Raw genomic sequence first — 20515 nt, 5'->3', positions numbered from 1 at the left:
CATGCTCCGCCCAGTGCTCGTAGAGACATTACACCAGGGAGTTGCGAACATAGACAAAGACAGTGGCCATGATGTTCTTATGAGCAGCCTATCGCGTCCGCAGTATGCTCGTATATCAAAATTTGTCTCATATATCAAGATAAATATTGCCTGAAATTTTACTTGTATCTCAAATTGCTCATATGTCGAGGCCCCACAGTATACTATTTCTAAAATTTCCCCCTAAAATAACAAATCCACTTCCTTACCGTTAATGCTATTTTTGACTACTGGTGATGTAATAGAGGGAGTTATGAAAACTATTTCTGAGAATTTGTTTGTACTTCAACCATCCTTGTAGACAATTCTATCGTGGTTTTGGGTGAAATATGTACTATCTACACACCATCCAGCCAAAATATTTTTAATACATAGATTTCTTATTTTGTTCTACCTTGCTATAATTGGTTAGACTTCCAATTTTCCTCCGTCATTCATAAATTTGCTGGATGACAGCGTCTAAACTAGCATTTCCACAGTAAACGGAGATGTGCAAGATTATTCCGCCAGCATCCATTGACCCACATCAGATGAGAATATACTCGCAGATAAGAAAGTAGCAGCTTCCATTGCAATAATATGACCGCCGTGCCTGGGCAATGCATGAGTAGGAAGCAGGAAATGGCTTTGGAATAGCCTCACGCTTGTTGGTGGTTGGAAAGAAGATAAAGGAGCAAAGCCGAGAGTGCAACTTGGCCACTTTATGGCCCGAGCTAATTTAACTCTTTCTGTTCCTGTCAGGGATGGAGCCGCCTAAAGATCGGACATTTGTTCGTCTGCAGCGACGGCACATCAATGTTCCACTTTACAGTATCCTGTCAACAATTACCATCCTAGGCATGCTCATGGCTGGAGCTTTTCTGTTCTTCAACATCAAAAACAGAAACCACAGGTAACCAAACAGTGAAGGAATATCACAAAATTATAAACTGGTTTGGATTTGTTTCGTTAGAATGATTTTCTCTAAATTATTAATTATTTTGAAAAATACAAAGTGTAGTATTCTCATAAAATACTGTATCGTTATGAATTGAAGTCTTGAATTACAATAGTACAGTAGGAATATCACAAATTCACGGAATCTGATATTTTTCAGTTATGTTTGATGTAGAATTACTGTATGCATATATTACATATATTAGTTTGTTCTGAAATATACATTTTTACACTGAACGTATTACCATATTTCTATCTTTTGCAAATATAGCATAGGGTGGAACTAAGCTAAAACTCTTATTATATAATTTAAACAAATATGACTGTCTAATATATGGTACACTTTAACTTTATGTGTAGTTATGTCCTACTGTAATTGAGTCCCCCCCCAAAAAAATGTTGTAAAAAGAAATTAATAAATACATAAATAAAATACATGGTATCAGGACAGTATTGATATCAGCTGATACCACACTGAATCAGTATTGTGAGCCAAAAAAAGCGTTGTATATCTTCGTTCTGAAAAATAATTACTGTTACACCACAAATTCTATTATTATTATATTATATTTTCTTCTAAAACCATGTACAAAAATGTGAAACACTGTGATTGGTTGCCCATCAATTCAGGGCATTCCCAGACTGGTTCCCCAAGTCAACCCCTGTGAGGATAAACAGTTCGGAAAATGAACGAATGAAGTATATCAATTACCCTATGAAATCTAGATAGATTAGATTAGAACTTTATTTCTTCCAGTATTCAGAAAATTTCCTTGGTTGCAGTAGCAATACAGACACGCAAGACATTGTAGACCTAGTTAAAAAAAATGTGTATTGAATATCACGTTACTGTATCACCAGTAACTTAGAATTAGATGGTGTTATGGGTTCCAGTATGATGCTAAAACTTGTGCTTGTTGTGCAGATTGATTAAGATGTCCAGTCCATACATGAACAACCTGATCATCCTGGGCGGGCTGCTGTCCTACGCCTCTATATTCCTGTTCGGATTGGACGGTGGCTTCGTATCCGACAAGGAGTTTGAAACCCTCTGCACGGTCAGTTTCCCTTCCACAAATCTAAAAGAACCATCACTAGACTGAAAAAAAAATACGTAATCACTACTCTTTCACTTATTATTCTTTAATATAGTACCTTTGCTTCCATTTAACTCTCCACTTATTTTTTATTTTTCCAGAACTGCTTTAATGTTACCAAGTCAATGTGACAGGGGCCGGGATGAATTATTTATAAGTCTTAAGAACTGAAGAAAGAAGGATTGAAGATTTCCTTTTAAACTTTAGTCAATGAAAATTCATTTTCACAAAGCCTTATCGTTAGAGTCAGATTGACCTGTTAACTTAATGCGGATCTGATTTTTTATTAAAAATAAACTAGTCTCATTTGGGGGAGATTTTTTGTTTTGTTTTATCCGAGACTAAAAACGAACAAAATACATTTGGGTAATAATAATAATAGAATAACAAGCTAAATAGGCGTCTATTAACATACATTGCAAACTCATTTAACTCTGTAAGGCCGAATGCAAAAACCTCTATATGGTATATTTTCCTCGGCACATTTTATTTCCTAAAAATTAAGCTAGTAAGGAAATTAAAACAGTCTGTGAGACCAGGCAAGTTCGAGATGTTAATGGTGTTAGATCTACATACGATAAACAGCTTAAAAGTGTTGAATGGAAACAGACCGGCTATCTCTGCAAAGGAATCTTTAGCCAGCATATTAGGTTTCCGCCCTCAGGTAATATTACAGTGTCGTGATTACTGCGATAAAGTTGTATTTTGCGACACCAGCAAAATGACACAGGCTGGACTTTGTCCTGAAAATGCTGAGTAGGGTTGTGCAGGTGTAAGTAAAATTGTGTGTGTATCTGACACGCATACTGTGCCTATATAAGGCTTTGTTAAGCTATTTTCAAACTCTGCGCTTTTGAAGGACTTATCAACGGCGTCCTCTGGTGCCAAATCAGAGCGAGAGGTCTGCGTTTTGTTTCTTCTTATTAGGGCGAATTACTCTCAAGAGTGTGACAGCCTCCGTGCTTACGAGATAAGAGATGAGAAAGCAATGTGACAGCTTTTTTTTTTTACCCCTTTATTTGTGGTTCATTTTTAGATTGCTATTTTGGCATCTTCAAGGGGATGATCATAGCCGTCAGAGACGTCACAAGGGTCCCGTGCACCAGGCGGTGGGAAAGAAGTTTTACAGAATGATACCAAATTGTGTGTGTCACAATACAATGAAGATGTCTCATGTCTCCATGCACAAATTCAAAAGGAAGTCATCCATTTTGCCCTGAAGCAGTCATTTTCAGGCCTTAATGGGAAACAGCTATCTCAGGCCGAAGGTCAATGCTCAGTGACAAAACTCTATGACTATTTTTTGCCCATAACCAATTTTTAGTAGGGATGTCCCGGTTGCTTATTGTTGCATGTGAGGCGAGTATGAGTCATCTGAATTTGTGGATCTGCCATTACTGAGTTTCGGTACCTTGAAATTTTATTCGGAAGGGAAAAATAGCACATTTTAAATAGTTTAATCACTAGTTGCAACTGGTAGTTTAATTAGAAAACAGGAGAAATTTTCAAAGACATTTAACTATTTTTTTAATTTGAGCAAATCCCAATAGGCCTCCCACTTGGGTACACCAAAGTGTTAAATTTTGATATTCCTCATGAGAATTCTCCACAAAAAAGTTGGTTTGAGAACCTGCCTTCATACAGAAATCTCTCTTGTCTTCTTTTGGAAAGGTCCGGACATGGATCCTCATTGTCGGCTACACGACGGCATTCGGCGCCATGTTTGCCAAGACCTGGAGGGTTCACGCCATCTTTAAGAATGTAAAGATGAAGAAAAAGGTACAGGAGATATTTTTTTGTTTATGTATATGTATTTTAACATACTACTCTATATGGACAAATATATTATGACACTGTGGGTGCATTTCATAAGTCTAGTCTAGCAAGAAAGATAGTTCTGTCTTATTTGTTCATGCATTCTTAAGTGTTTAACCACTTTAGAATCCATCTGATGACTGGGCCAATCAGAAGAAAGAGGCGGGAATACACACATCCCTCGTTTTTCGCAGATAATCTAGACCAGACATGGCGCAAAAACATGTAAAAGTTGAACCCACAAAGTGAAGAAGGATCACAGTATGTAATATAATCGTAGCAGATATATTGAACAATCAATCTAGCATGCTAAGTTATCTTAAGTCCCTAAACTTTGGTGAAAACTAACAAGACAGCATATAAAAAAAAGTTGATTTGCTATCTCTTCACAAAGGAACAGCAATCACACCACAAAAACAGCTGACAGTGTCGTTGCTCAGGGAATACCCCCCATGACTCCTTTAACATGACTAAGAATTACAGTTTCTAAGTCACGCCCCATCAACTACTTCAGAACACAGTCACTACTCAAGCTTCTTGTAAGAATCTTTTTAGCAGATGGTTTTGTCTGATCTCGTCATCTTTGAGGAATTTTGCCTCTGGACTCCAACTACATGTGGCAGTTTCCTCAGGGCACTTGTAAAAGTACCATATTTTTCAGATTCTAGATTTCACCTCACTCATAAGTCGTTCCAATCTAAAGAAATGCACAACAAAGTGAGGAAAAAACATTAGGAAATGACACTGGAGCGGTATTATTATTTTATCAAGCATCATCATCAAATCATCAAGAGCCTTTATTGTCATCATAGACATCTGCATATAACGAAATTGGTGGTGCTACTCCACAGTGTGTTTTTCCAGTAAAAAAACATAAATAAGTAATATAAAAATATAAAAAGTCACATCTTGGCAAGGTAAATTCTAAAATACTGCACATTGTTATTGCACACCCTTAGGTTATTGCACAGAAGGGATTGTGTGTCGTGCTAACGCAAGTTCAGAAAATATGGTAATAATTGTATTGTGTGACTCATAACTTTGTCTAAATACATAGAAAGCAATATTGATTGTGTATTAGGAAGACTGGATGTATTAAAATGGATTCAAAACATCAAGCAAAACCTGATGGATTAACAGGTACTCTGAAATTCGAGGGATTACTGTACATCTGTATACTTATTATGTCCTTACAATTGAATGATTGTTCTTTTCCTAGCATGTAAGAATCCGGAAATAACCTCAGTGAAACACGCTTAAAGCTTTTGAGCCTTCAGATTCAATCACTTTGATTGGCCGAGATATGTAAAAGAGATGCAGACTTGTAGTGGTTCTTGGCCTTTTTTTGTATTTATAGAACCACCCCCTCCCTCTATCTCTCAATCCCTCCCTCCTGCCCTGTCTCTCGCTCCCACTCGCCAGCTTTCTGGAGCAAGTGTGGGTGGCCTGCCTGGATGAGAGGGATGGATCAAAGAGTTGGAAGGATTTGGGGCGAAGTGACAGAAGGGGGAAGAAGGCCAAGATGCAAGCCACGAAAACACAAACGGAAGAGGCAGACAAAGTGGCACATATGGAAATATAAGTAGGCTTGGCCCTAGGAAGGGAGTATGCCTAGAAACAAGATGGTGTGATGGCTTAGAGAATGAGGATTTGTAACAGACATCTTCATAGACTCTTGTACTATATTGAAATGAAAGCAAAGCTGATTTGTCTGCTTTGACATATCTTTAATTAGGACTGGAAAACTGAAGAAAATGTCATGGAACATTTCATAGTGTCTGACTCCCAACCAACTGTATACAGTGGTACCTCGACATACGAGTGCCCTGACATAAGAGGAATTTGAGATACGAGTACATTTTTGAGCAAATATTTATCTTGAGATACAAGTACATTTTTGAGCAAATATTTATCGTGAGATACGAGGAATATTTTGATATAAGAGCATAGAGGCTGCTCACAAGAATATCATGGCCACTGTCTTTCTGGTCGCAACTCCCCGTGTAATGTGTCTACGAGCACTGGGCGGAGCATTGCCTTTTTTCAGTCTTTTTTTCCCCCGTTAGTCAGTGCAAATGGCGTTTATACTACTTCTTGTTGGCTAGTGGTCGTGCGTTATCCTATTGTGAAGACATTTGTGTGCATCAATTTGGGAATATTTTGAAGGGAATACAAAAGCAGACAACTCTCGATAGGTTGCATCTGAAAGTCATGGTGGAGGCGGGGCAAATAGAGCCAACCCGGGAGTAGAAAGGTATCAACATTTAAAACAAAATTCGAATTAAGTTTAATGTAAGGTTAGATTACATTTATTTTTGAGTGTGTCTGCATCGTAATCCAAGTTCATTTAAATTTGTTTATGTTATGTTACAAGGGGGTTGCTAGGACACCCTGTTATGCCTAAATCTTTTCATACGTAGGCTCTGATACAACTACTTTACAAAAATGTTGTGTAAAATAACCTTTTGCTTATCTGACCTAGAGGTTTGAACAATTCAGACAACTGCAGATGTCTGGAAACCTATAATTATACAGTCAGTGTCATTTTTCAGTGATACAATTTTCATCTCTCATGCAGTATAGAGAAGTATTCGAAACAAAATATATCTGGAATTTAATGTTACCAGCAAAAAACTGCTCGTTCCCTGAAGGTCAGATTAACTAGTTTCCTGCTTGCCTCAGATGAAATTGTCCATTTTTCCACAACAACTGCCAAAGGAGCTAAAAATGAAAGCCGTACTATTTGTGTGATTAGTCAAAAGATCAGTCAGCAGACCGAAAGAACTCAACATCCAGATCGTATTTCATCTTGCCAATTCTATTGTTGTAAATGAGACGCCTTGGTAGGAGTCAGACTAAAACTACGGACATTTCACAGCTCTGTTCACCTAGTCCAGACCTTCAGTCCACTCGTCAACCTCCTAGATTGTGTTATCGCCACCCCGTGCTGCCTGACCTTTCCTTTGAACGTCCATTCTATATCGTCAAACGGTGTTATAAATAAAGATCACAAACAGTCCGTTCCTTTCATCCTGGCAAAAGTTCACGGTATGAAAGACAAGCGTTGTGATTTGACGTCTTGTGGGAGACGTTTTGGCAGGTCGCCATTAGAAATTCGCAGCATGTGCAGCGTTTGACACAACCTCACTTGTGGTTAATTGCAGATAATCAGCATCTAATGAGACTGGTGTGAAAACCAGCAGTTCTATGGTTGGGCAATAATCGAGATTGCTTAGTGTAATGCTCATTTAACGCTTGCCTTTTTTTTCATTCTTGTGCAGATCATAAAAGACCAGAAATTGTTGATCATTGTTGGGGGGATGCTGTTGATCGACTTATGCATCCTGATATGCTGGCAGATTGTGGATCCACTGAAGAGGACTGTGGAAGAATACAGCCTGGAGGTTTGTGAACATTCTGTTATTGCGTAGCGCCATGTTGGCTGATTTCAATCGTTTTTTTTTTGTTCATGTCCGTGCATTTGCCTCCACTGAGAGATTCGCAGAATGCAAAAAAAAAAAAAAAAACGGAATCACAGAATGACTGCATTAGGAACCCAAGCAAACAAAATGCCACCCTCAAGCTACGGTACCATCTGTCTTTTTTTGGGGTGGATTATTTTTAGGTTTGGCTATTATCCAGTACAACTTCCTACGTTGATCAAACCTACCCCGACCCTAGCCTAAGATTTGCCAGCTTGGATGTGAGACGTTGGCAAGTAATATCGTGCTTGGCCTTATTTTTCACACTTCTAAAGCGCATAATAGAAACAAATAGAGAAAGGCTAAAATGCTAAGAGAGCTTTGTCATCGCAGGGTCACTAAGCATCTGTTTACAATCGTTTACGGTAAGAATTTAGTAAGAAATTGACCAATCATAGCATACAAGGATGTTTATTTTCGCCTAAGACAGCAATTTTTTTCTTCTTCTAAGAAATAGGTTAGAAATGAGGAGCATCAATATACAATATCAGTCTCAGTTAAGCAGCATTTTCTGAGAATTTTTAAAAAAAAAATTACTTTAGAAGTCAATGATTTGCTGTTCAACAAGGAAAATTATAATCGTCCGTTTGTTAAAATATTAGGATCACTGAGCAGGTTATTTTTCTGGAAAGTACATAACATTTGCTATGTAATTTCAGTATTTTATTTTTGTACAAGGCTTTACTGAATGATCACCAGAACAGAGCTTTTTTACTGGTTGTGGAAGTGTTTTGAGGCTACTGCCAAAACTTAGAATGTGTTGGAGTGTCTGGCTCTAGAAGGTTAATAGCTCTGGTTACCGTATTTTCACGACTATAAGGCGCACTGTCTAAAATTTAAGACTTAAGTGCGCCTTATAGTCGTAAAAATACGGTAATTGCTTCCAGGTATGAAGCACACACTACACAGTCACCTCTAGAGCCAGCCATTGTTGATGTTTTGGATTTTTTTTTGTATAAAATCTTGCAGTGGGGGAGGAGCTATATGATGGAAGATTTAGTAAACTAAGATGCCATCTGCATATTTAACAGTATTGTTCAGTTCAGGCGTTTTTGTTCTTTTAATATCCGACAGTGGTGGTTTTTGGTTTTCAGTTTTTTTCCATATATAAGGCGCACTGGATTATAAGGCACACTGTCTATTTTGGAGAAAATTTAAGACTTTTAAGTGCGCCTTATAGTCGTGAAAATACGGTATTTCTAAATCATGGTTTGGTCTCTTTTGTTGCAAATCTCAATTTTTTCATAGTTTCATTGTCAGAAATGTTGTTTGGAATGGTTGAAATGGTTAACCAACCTCACAGGGGGTTATTGGAAGGTCTCTACAGTAAAAACTTTATTTTCTCATTGCCTGAGCAACATCTTTTCATCTTCTTTCCTGTTTGTTGATTGTTGCCAACATCCTGCGGGGGTTTATTAGGATGCTATCTGGCAACTCGTTTGGACTAGCATGCCTTCAGTTAGAAGAAGAATCTTGTGAAGTGATAAATAAAGTCCACTAGGAGGTTTATTTTTGTCCTACCGGTGAGATGCATCCCAAAGGAGAGAGGGAAAAGAATAACCAAGATTAGTCGCAAACTATACACTACACCGCTTATTCATGTGACTGTAGACTACATGTGTCAAAGTGGCGGCCCAGGGGCCAAATCTGGCCCGCCGCATCATTTTGTGTGGCCCCGGAAGGTAAATCATGATTTTTAATTCTAGATATAATATTTAGATTGTTTTTTTATAAATGAATTAAATGAACTGGATTAAAAGCCCTGAATATTCCGTTTTTTATAGATCTAAAACAATGTTTATTTTATATATATTTTTAGATTTTACAGAATGATTTTTGAACTAAAAACACCGAAAAAAAAATTATTGAAAAATTATTGATTTAAAAGGGGCAAAATCAAGAAATGTAATATACATCTATACTCTTCATTTTAATTTGATCCTAAAACAGAAAGTTGGCACTCATAATTTACTTTCCCGGGCCACACAAAATGATGCGATGGGCCAGATTTGGCCCCCGGGCCTCAACTTTGGTTTAGAGTAACTAACAACTACATTTATGAGTACACTTGTGTCTATTTTTTTTTCTTAAAGATTATAACTCACAAATAAGAGTATAGATTCTTGCAATTATTTGGAGGCTAACCATCTCTGAGATCGAGGTTTCCATCCCTGGTGTATTCCGACTTTCTAGTGTGGAGTTTCTATGTTCTCTCGGTACTTCAGTTTCGTCCCACATCCCAAAAATTGCATACTCACCTACTTGATCACTGTAAATTGTCCTTAGTTATGAGTGTGAGGGTGAAAGATGGTTTGTCTCAGTCCCCTGCCATTGGCTGGCAACCAATTAAGGATGCCCCCCACCTACTGCCCAAAGTTGGTTGGAATATGCTCCCACATCCCCATGAAGAAGATAGGCATAACAGGAAATGATTGAATGAATGATTTGCAAGACCTCCTGGGATGCATGTGGACTAAAGGAGATGAGCACGTGACCTTGTAAAAATGTGTGTGTGTGGGTGTGTGTGCGCACGTGTGTGACAGTGCGGGTGTACCTTTTGCATTTACGTGGGTTTTTTTATACTCCCGCCAGTGAGTCTCTTCCTCCTCCTTTGGCTCTCTTGCATAATGAAGGACGAACTGTCAGAAAGATGATTAGCATTCCACCGGATCCCGCACTCAAGCATCTCCACCCTTCCTTCTGCCCACCCCGCCTCCCTCCCTCCATCCTCACATCACCATGGCAACGGACACAATTTCCGATACACATAACACTATTCATCCCATCAGATGAAAATAGCAAGTTTAGCGCTTTTTTTCTGCAGCTTTTTTGCACGGCAACATGTATGCACACATGCAGTAAGTGGGATGGCGATGGTGGTGGTGATGATGATGATAATGAGGCAGTCGCTGACGCACGCTCGGCGGTTTGAAGGTGAACTCGTGGTTATTATCGGCAGTGCAGACGCTGACATCATCGACACGCAGGTACATACAGCCAGGGTGAACTCAGTTCCAACATGCCCTTACTCTTATATCCAACACAATGGAAATCCATTGTGTAATGGCGGCAGTGATTGTGTATAACCGGCAAGAGGAGTTAACGAGATGTCTAAAAATATTGGTGATGGGAAGATGTGTGCTTAGAATTCCATCTATATACATTTCCATTGTTCAAAATGAGGCTGATTGTGGATATTTGTTGTGATTAACACATTTCCGAACAACAATGTACACTTGACTATAAGCTGCAGTCCCTCCCATATTTCACATAATTAATGAAAAAAAATCACATATATTCACATATTAGGCGCAGATGAACATGTCTGAATCTAGGAAATGTATATTAAGATGTTATATTTTAATTGATCCAAAAATCCAGGACTGTATTTTATCGCACACCAGAGTAAATGGATACTTTTATTGAATTATCTATTTTAAAATGTGTTTCATATATAAAGCGCACTGGATTATAAGGCGCACTGGATTATAAGGCGCAGTAATGGCAGTGCTGGGGATAAGTGTAAGTAATAGTAGAGGATTGTCTTATATATCAACTAGATTTAACTGTATTAGTAGAAATAATAGTGATGATTAGGAGTTGTGTTACACATCAACCAGATGGAGCTGGGCTAAAAATAACCTCCGACTTTTAAGAAAATTGAAGCCTTTCCCTTGTGGCTTTTAGTGCTTATCTTTTGTCTCATTTTTTTGTTCTGGTCATTTTTTGGTGTGAGGTAAAAAGGAGAAGTTGTGAATTTCTAGACCTGTTACATTGAGTAAATTAACAAGAACTTAAAGTTCCTAGTACTGTATAGGAATATAGAATGATGAGGAGAAATGCCCTGTTCGTGCGGCTCTTCCCTTCCAAAAATGTCATTCTATGAGTGATAAATTATTGATGACTTTGTGTTGAAAAATACATAAGAGTGCCGCTCACTTACTTCCTCTTTAGCTGGGCTTTAGGTAGGCTGAACGTGTTTAATTACACATGGTCACGAGTCTAAAAATGTTCTGTAAGAGGGAGATGAAGCCACAGAGTAGTGCTCATCACGTGCCACATTTAGCATGCACAACGACGGAGCTGAGCTCCGGCTTGCTTTGTTCGCTTGGACACAAAGCGGCCGCTTCGATCAATGGCTTTTCAAAGCTAACTGGGTCATTAAGGGATAACCACCACCCACCTAGGCCTTTTTTTTCAACGACTACATCCATGGAGGAAGGAAGGCAGGAAGCCAGGCATTGTGCTGAGACCTCACACCATTTTTCTCTTAGCTCAATCTGGGTCTTGACATTTTGTTTAGCATGGCGGAAGCGTTTTTAAGTGCTGAGTACCTCATTGCACAATGAGGAAAAGGTTTAGAAATGTTTCTTGTATACTGGAACACACTTAGATGCGATTGCATTATTGCTTATTCAGACTTTTTATTGTCAAGAATCCACAAGGCTGCAATGGTCAATGTATTCCAATTACCGTTTTTTTTTTATATTGACTTACATTAGCCAAATAAAGCATAACGAACAAAGGTAGATAATCTTAATGAAATATAAGTTGCAGGTTCAACCAAGCTATGTAAAATACCATAACACAATTTCAGAGAGATTCAAACAGTTGCTTACTTTTCTGCTCTGTTAATAGGAGTATTTGAATTGAATTGAATGCTTTTATTGTCTTTATATGTACAAGTATATTGACAGTTAAGGGTTCACCTTAAAGTGCACTAGTAACAACAATAATCAATAAAAAATAACAAATAAAGCAGGAATACTCAATAAACAATTAGGGAAATTCACACGTGACAACAAAAAACAGATAAATAATCAATAAACAATAAGTAAATCATCAATAAATAATCAACAATAAATACACAATCAATAAATATAAACAAAAAATAAATCATCAATAAACATAAACAATAAATAAATCATTGATGAATAATGAACAATAAGCAAAACAGCAATAAACAATAAATAAACCAGCAATAAATAATAAACTATAAATAAATCATCAATAAATAATAAACATAAATAAATTGTCAATAAATGATAAAAAAATCATCAATAAATAATAAACTATAAATAAACAATCAATCAATAAAAAAACTAATATACTCCAATGACAAAATCACTCAATGGACATTAATTTGACTCCATGCTCAACATTATTGGGCCCCCCAAAAACTTTATTAAAAATGTATATTATACTCCATCTTAATTGGGTGCCATTCACATTAAACTACAATGTGTAAAAATCAATACCCATTGGCTCCCTTTGACTCTCAGAACCACAAAAATCTCTATTGCCTGTCATTATTTCTGATTAAAAAAGCCCCAAAATAAATAGCAATGAACCCAGAAATGCTCCCAAAAAAATGCAAGTTTCCCTAGAAACTACAGTTTTTAGTGTTTTCATTGGAAGCAAAAAAAACACAACCAAAATTTTTCGTTACTACCATTAGAACAGAACCTGCAAGACTGATGAAGCACTCACGTGAAATGATAAGTCTCACACTCTTGAACTTGAGAAAGAAATAGTGTAATTAAGATGTGGAGGAGGGGGTTAAAGTGTCCTTAATTCAACTCACAAGCTGCTGGCTGAAAGAAACCACTTTTCTTTTCTTGCCTTGACTCTTAAGAAGATTATGCCTAAAGCACGTTTTGTGGATCCAGATATTCTCTTTCTCTCTTTCGTGCATGCGAACCAATGGTGTGTCACGAGAGGCCAGCAGATTTTTGATCAGGAATGGCAGTGTAACACGCACATACTCTACTTTTTGCTTTGCTTTTCAAGAACTCTGCTGGTATAATTTTAGACCTTATATAGTATTCTTGGTGTACATGGAATAGTGAAAAAAATGCACTGGATTTAACCCATATTTCTCACAATACTATACATATTGTTATATTTTACTTGCAACTACACACTAATTTACATCAGATAGATAACCAACTGATGGAAAATGAATTTAACTACTACATAAATCAACAAAACTCCAATTGACATGGACAAAGTATTTTTTATATATTCTATCCTAAACCTACTCTGTTCTACCCGTATTTTTTTGTAAATGTTGTACATTGCTTCACATTAAGTGAATTCCTAATGATTATTATAACCAGCAATTTCATATCTTATTAATATTTATTTGAGCAAAAGTTTGAGGCTGGAAGGATGTATTTGACAGTAAAAAATTGTTAAATTTCATATTAGGCTGTAAAAAATACAACTGAACTTTGATATTTTTGCCAATTTGTTGCTGAAATATTTCAGAAACTTTAAGAAAAGTCATTCTTTTTAGCGAAAAGCTGAAAGACTACATACAATATCATTACTGTCTCACGTTTTGATAGATTTTGACTCAATAGTGCTAAAGTTTTCTCTGGGTACTCCAGTTTCCACCCAAAAATTGTGTGAGTGTGAATAGTTGTCCTTTTTTTGTCTTTGTGCCCTGTGATTGGCTGGCCACCAATTCAGCGTGCCCCCTGCCTGGTGCCTGTAGTTAGCTGGGATAGGGTCCAGCACCCCCGCGACCCATTTAAGGATTTAAAAAAAAAACGTTTCCCATAGAAATTAACTAAAAACAAATCAAGTCGTTCCAACCCTCTGAAAAAACACCAAAAACAGGATATTGGATTGGAAAAACATTTTTATATGTTCTAACTCGCCATCTATTAACAAAGTAACAAATAACTAGTGGATTAATAGCACTATAATGTGTGTAATATTATTAAAATTTGACTGATTTTGCGGAAGGTATAGAGACGGACAGTAAGAGGGGGGGTCTTTTTGCACGGCAACGTGCTCATAACATAACATAAACTAATTTAAATGAACTTGGAGTACGATGCAGATACTCAAAAATAGCTTTAATTTAACCTTACACTAAACTTAATTCTATTTTTTTTTATTTTAATACCTTTCTTTACTCTTATCTCAAATTGCTCGTATGTCCGGGCACTCATATGTCGAGGTATCACTGTATCATCCAATGGCAATGATTCCTTCTGACAGTAGTTTTGTAGACAGACAGATTTTATTCTTGCTACGTCTAATAGCAATAGGAAGGTGGTCAGGTTTGGTAGAAAACAGTGGAGCATCTTTTAAGCCCTCTATTGTTTTTTATTGAGTTTTCAGGAGAGGCAACTTGGGCTTTGAGGACACACAGTCTTTCATTTTGGAGGATGTTTATGCCGGGTTGCCATGTGCTGCTATTTGTCGGCAGTGAGGCAAGTGCGTAAGCGTTATCGGTGAATCACTAAGGGAAGGCACTCCACAGACTCCTCTAGAGGTGTGCACTGCCCTGCTTGTTTGTTGACACTCCAGCAGGCTAAATTGGACCACGTGGTTTTCTGCACGGTCGAGTTCGAGTGGATCTATTCAAAATGAAACAGAGGGTGACTTCCTTTTGTTTGTGTGTCTTCCTTCACATCTCATTGTGTCTTTGTTCCAATGGTTTGCCAGTCACAAAAAAAAAACAGCAGATTGCCCACCCGTCACCTTCACGTCGTCGTTTTTTGCGCACCCCTTTCTTCAATTTTTTTTCTCGTCTCTCCCGCTGCTCCCTTAGACTGCTGTTGCTAGGCAACAGCTGATTGACCAATTAGAAGTCTTCCAAATGAAAAGCAGTATGAGGAGTCCCCGCGGTTACACAGACGCGGCTTGTATGCGGCCGTGTACTGTAAAGCCACAGCAGAGTGCAATGAAAAAGCTAAATGTGTTTTTTTTTTTTGTATGGACCGGTGCATATAATAGATGATTTTATGTGCTCGCTTCAATCTGATCTTCGGTTGCGGCAAAATGCTTGTTGCAGTTTTTTCTCTGTGCTAGACAGAAACAAGTCTTTTACGTCAAGGTTTTAGTTTCCGTTTAATGTCGGGATGAAAATTATTACACCCAGTTTGAGTAGCTGAGTTTGAGTTCCTGTTAAATTAAGGTTTGGGTTTCGTTAACATCCCGAGGAAATTAAGACAGCTTTCGTTGGTTATGGTTCCGTATATATGCTTATATTCAAGATATAGTGTTAACTTTAGACTTTGCTTGGTTTTGTTTTAGTGATAATAATTTTTTGGGGCGCTTTGGTATGTTTTAGGCATTGTTACTCATTTTGCGAATAATGTTTGAGTATAATAACCCTTGCTTCCTTAGAAATGTGTTAGGTCCATATTTCAATCAATCAAATTAAACCGTTTATTAGATTAGATAACTTTATTAATCCCGTATTCGGGAAATGTTATTGTCACAGTAGCAAGAGGGTGAGAATACAGACACAGGAAAAGTTTATGATATAACACATATCATGCACAAACGTAGCTTATACAGTCATTTACATAAAAAAAACAAAAGCAAAAGAAATGTACATGACTTGTGTATGCTCATACACGTGTATAAGTATTAAATAAACATAATTTTAGGCCAAATGTTTTCATTAGCTCAATTCTCAGTGTATTTGCGTCAATATTTCACCTCTAATTACTGGTGAAAGTCCAATTCCAGTCAAGGTTAGATACCAGGTCCTCTATGTTTAGATTCTGGTAAAATAACATAATAATAGGTTTTGTGATCTAGCTAAATTGAGGTTTACTTTCTATACGTTACTAAGTCTGGTTTTAGGAGTTTTGTAATGTTCAGTCTAGTCCAAGTGGAGAGTTAATCTTGATTAAAATTCAAGGTAAAGTTTTGGCAAGGTTCTAGTTAGGTTAATTAAACTCTTATTGACACTTATTGAAGGAAGGTTTAAGAGATTTTCTGGTCAAGCCAAGTGAAAGTGCGGATTTATTATACAGTAAAGTTTTGGTTACATTAAGGCAAAGTTTGTTGTTCAATTACACGAAGGATTAAGTTATGTGATTCACTTTTAATTAAATTTTGTCTATGGTCAGTACACATTAGGATTGAAAAACCCAAATGAGCAGGTTCCATTGGAAGGGTTTAAGGCCTCGTGCCCCAAGAATTACTTGAATGAAGTACGAAAGTATCGAGTCCAGTTCAGTCAAAGGTCTGTTTTAATTTATAGTAGTATTCATTGTCTAATTTCTTTACAGTTAAGGTTGAAGTTTCTCTAAGGGCACATTTGTATTTTATAAGTTTTAGAGTGCAGTTACAGTAGGATTACATTCCACTTACAGTAAAGGGATGTTTAAGTGGTGGAACATGTCTATGAGATGAACATAAGTCTTTGTGATTCAATGCCGATTGACAAAAAGACGAGTGAGTCAGCTACTGAGCCATAATGGAATCATGTGGTTCGGGGATGCAATGCTGATGGATGTGTCTTCTCCCTGATGGACTGGCTCTGTTAAGCTGGAGATGCCCAAGGGATGAAGACAATGGATGGATGGAGGAAATGCTAGGGTAGGATGCGTCACCTGTGGGGTTAAGCGCTTTTAGAACAGACATTAGGCCATGTTTGAAACAGGTTCAGTAAAATTGCTGCGAGGTAAAACGTATAGGAGACCACCAAGGTCACCAGTAATGGCGACAATGAGAGCACTTGGCCCACCACTTGAGAGAGGCCGCTGCCTCAGCAGTGTGAGGCTGCGAATAGCAAATACATGAGTGCTAAGTGGAGTTCTTTTACACCAGACCTTGAGCCTTGGGCGCACTGCAGGCGATGGCACAAGTCTGAAAGACGGTGGGAGTGTTGAAGGGGGAAAGAGGGGGACTCGAGAGTAACTGGAGTTGCTGGACAGAAGGGCAGGACATGGGGCAAAGGACATTAAGTGTTTAAATGTCGAGTACGATGGGCGTGTTCAGTCTAGTAAGAATTTGGATCTTTTTGCTGTTGCTTCTAGGGTTCGTTTTCTGGAGGGTTAAGGTAACAAATGCGTTAAAGATTAGAAAATAATTCCTGGAAGGCAACAATTGCTGTAAGAGTTGGTAAACCTGTAAATTAAGGAAATAACAATAGCATCTGCAAGGTCTAGGTCAGGGGTAGGGAACATATGGCTCGGGAGCCATATGTGGCTCTTTTGATGGGTGTTTATGGCTCCTCCCAAACCTGTGTGGTAATATATGGGAACTGCTGGTGAGAGATCTGAGTCCCGTACGCATCAATGGGAGCGTCACGCTGGCACTTTGGCGCCGAAACTATCTCTAGCGTCTTTTTAAATCATAATTTTTCTTCATTAGACTCTTCTGAATGCATACTCTCATTGATACTCATTGATTAGCAACAGTGAAATAATTTTTTCAAAAGAATTCAGACTTTTTTTTACTTTCAAAGTGGTGAAATGAATAATAAACGCTCACATTTTCATGTATTTTTACTTTTAAATTCTGAGTATGGCTCTAAAGGAATAATGTTTCAAAATATGAATTGTTTATGGCTCTCTTTGTTCCAAAAGGTTCCCAACCCCTGTTCTAGGTTATTATTTCTTTTGTTTTTGAACAGTGTTTTGCAAAGTTTTCGGTTACAGTCTTTACAATCTGTGTGAGATTTAAAGTCCAGTTTATATAGTTGTTGTAACAGTTGCTACAGTCAACAGTTTAGTTGTAGTCAGACTAAAGGATGTTACAGTTACTTGTAAATTTCAGGTATGACCGAGTTTTAATTCCCAGTTGCAGCAACATGAAGGTGGAACTAGAAAAGAGAGCAAATCAGAGTAGCAGAAGGCGACTGTACTGATCAATGTACGGCAGAGACGGATGAAATGGAAACTCTGAGACAGGGAGACAGCGCAGGGAGCGTAAAGTAAGGGGGTGTCACGGCCACTTATCGTCATGCTGCTGAGGGTGACGTTGATTACCGCTTGCCGCCAACAGCGCCAACTGAAAGGTCGGGTAATTAAACTCGAGTTGACACCATGGAGGCCCGGCTCTCTCCGATGTGGTAGGCAAACTGTTGCCTCATTTACGTTACCTGCTTGGATTAATTATTTGGGTCATCATTATGAGATGCCAACGAATGTGACGCGTTGCTAAATTAAAGGGACATTCACGTGAGAGTCGGTACCATGATATTGAATTGAGTTAAAGTTGTGTGTAGGGTTAGAGTTTACCATAGCATTTAATTTAATTGGTAAAAGGATTATGATGGGGTCAAGAACAAGACTCCTCCCATGGAAGTAGTCAAGTAGATCCATAGCAAGGTTTAGGGTGTGGTTAAACTGTTATTTCAGGTAAGTTTTTAATCCAGTCTCATTAAGCTCTTGGCTCCAGTTTTAGCAAGGCTGAGAGTAGAGATTAATCGATATGGGTTTTTTCAGGACTGATACGATTATTCGACCGGAGGATCGAGGCCCCGAACGGGGTGAGACCAAAGGTCGTTTATAGGGAGGATTCTGTTAGTGTCTGCGTTGCGTCTGTGTCGCAAAATTCATGATTGGCAGGTTGACGTCACTAGATGACTAATGTAGTGATATTGTCCGATTCTGACGATAACAGACCAACTTTTGGCTTTCTTTAAGGCAGCTTTTCGCGTTATAGGTAGAATACGATGAAAATAGTCACAAAAATAAAATAAAAAAACTGATCAACCGCCTCCGATCGATTATGCTTGCTATATTACCTTTATTAGTACTTAGAAGAGGTTAATAACCAAGATTGGGAGCCGATATTGCAGTAAAGGGGTAAAAAAAGGTAATAATGCAAGACATGAACTGTATAGAACCTTATTAAATCACACATCTATATCTATGTTATTATATTATAGAAATAAGTGAAAATGATCAATTCTACCTATGTATTTTTTAAGAAGTATATTGAGGATTTGTACTACTTAGGTTAATTTATGTTGCATAACCAGCAATGTCAACTTCAACATGTACATTTACATGAGAGCTCACATTTTTGTTAGTGGTGTTGTGTTGGGAGAGTCTGAGTTCAGTGAGAGGGCAGCTGAGATGCATCACATTACCAACAAAGGGCGTCAAACTCAAGCATAGTCGCGCCAAGACTCTTTATATGTTTGAGATCACAGATCACCTAACCAACAGTTGTGACAGGTCGTTTATGATAGGCGTGGTTGACAACAAAGCAGGACAGAGTAGGCAGGAGAGAGAGAGAAGTGCAGTTCCATCCATCCCTGCCAAAATAACCCAATTTTACATGGATTTCTTCATATTGTCTGGTCAGATTTTTAAAAAATGGCTGATACCAATATATACGTCAAATTGCCAAATATCGGCACCTATAATTAGTAGATCTCTATTTAAGAGTGCATATACGCCTAAAGTGTTTCATGTCAACCATCAGTAAATCTTTGATGGTAGTTGCATGTCATGTTCAAACAGTTGCCTTGATTGCATTCTACCTGCTTGAATTAATTGCTAGCATCTCCGCTAAGAGATTCAATCAGACGTGACACTTAACTCATTTTAATTTAGATCGTCAAGTCCGACATCCCCTTCGGTGAACTGAGATGTATTTATAGCCAATCAGCCACCCTCCGCATGGTGTGTCCGTGATGTTGTGAAGGTTGTGTCGCCTCCCATTCAAGTGGATGGCTGCTTATGTCAAAGTCACCTTTGTTTAAACCCTCCTCCTCATCTTCCTCCTCCAAAGTGTGAATTGGGTTCCTGTCATTTGCCTTAGTCGAAAAGGGCTGCCGTGAGAGTGGAGATACCTTTTCAGCAGCATTCCCTGACAGATTCCTGCTAGCTTTAACTGTCTCTTTGGGTGATATAAAACTATAATTATGGGGTTTAAGGGCTTCGATAGGTGGAGCTAGGAATAGAAGGGTGGAGGCTTTGGTAGTTAGGGTTTTACCCTATCCCAGGTTGTTCAATTGGCACTTTTATTTGTAAGAAAAGTATATATAGTACATAGTACATATTTTACTTCGCAATACAGTGGTACCTCGAGATACGAGCTAAATGCGTTGCAAGACTGAGCTTGTATGTTGATTTTCGAACTCAAACAAACGTTTCCCGTAGAAATTAACTAAAATTCTATTTGCCTGACTTGACTTTCAGATGCAACCTATCAAGGGTTGTTTGCTTTTGTCTTCCCTTCAAAATTTTCCCAAAATGATGTACAAAAATGTCCTTACAATAGGATAATGCACGGCCATTTGCCAACAAGAAGTGGTCGATATAACTCGTATTAACGATCGCCTCAACACTAAAAAAATGCAATGTTCCGCCCAGTGTTCGCAGAGATATTACACGAGAGAGTTACGGGGAGAGAGACAGTGGCCATGATGTTCTT

At 38.0% G+C, this 20515-nt stretch overlaps 1 protein-coding gene across 1 annotated transcript in view; it reads left to right on the top strand.

Moving 5' to 3' along the window:
• gabbr2 (gamma-aminobutyric acid (GABA) B receptor, 2) overlaps positions 1-20515 on the top strand; it is a 99694-nt gene that overhangs the window by 57409 nt on the left and 21770 nt on the right. Inside the window, exons 10-13 of the mRNA XM_077743764.1 lie at positions 781-931; positions 1901-2033; positions 3744-3851; positions 7169-7291. Of these exons, the coding sequence (XP_077599890.1) occupies positions 781-931; positions 1901-2033; positions 3744-3851; positions 7169-7291 (515 nt within the window). The remainder of the gene's footprint in view (positions 1-780; positions 932-1900; positions 2034-3743; positions 3852-7168; positions 7292-20515) is intronic.

This window comes from Stigmatopora nigra, chromosome 21, assembly GCF_051989575.1.
Source record: "Stigmatopora nigra isolate UIUO_SnigA chromosome 21, RoL_Snig_1.1, whole genome shotgun sequence".
NCBI classification, from domain to species: domain Eukaryota; kingdom Metazoa; phylum Chordata; class Actinopteri; order Syngnathiformes; family Syngnathidae; genus Stigmatopora; species Stigmatopora nigra.
This window is presented reverse-complemented; position numbering and strand designations above follow the sequence as displayed.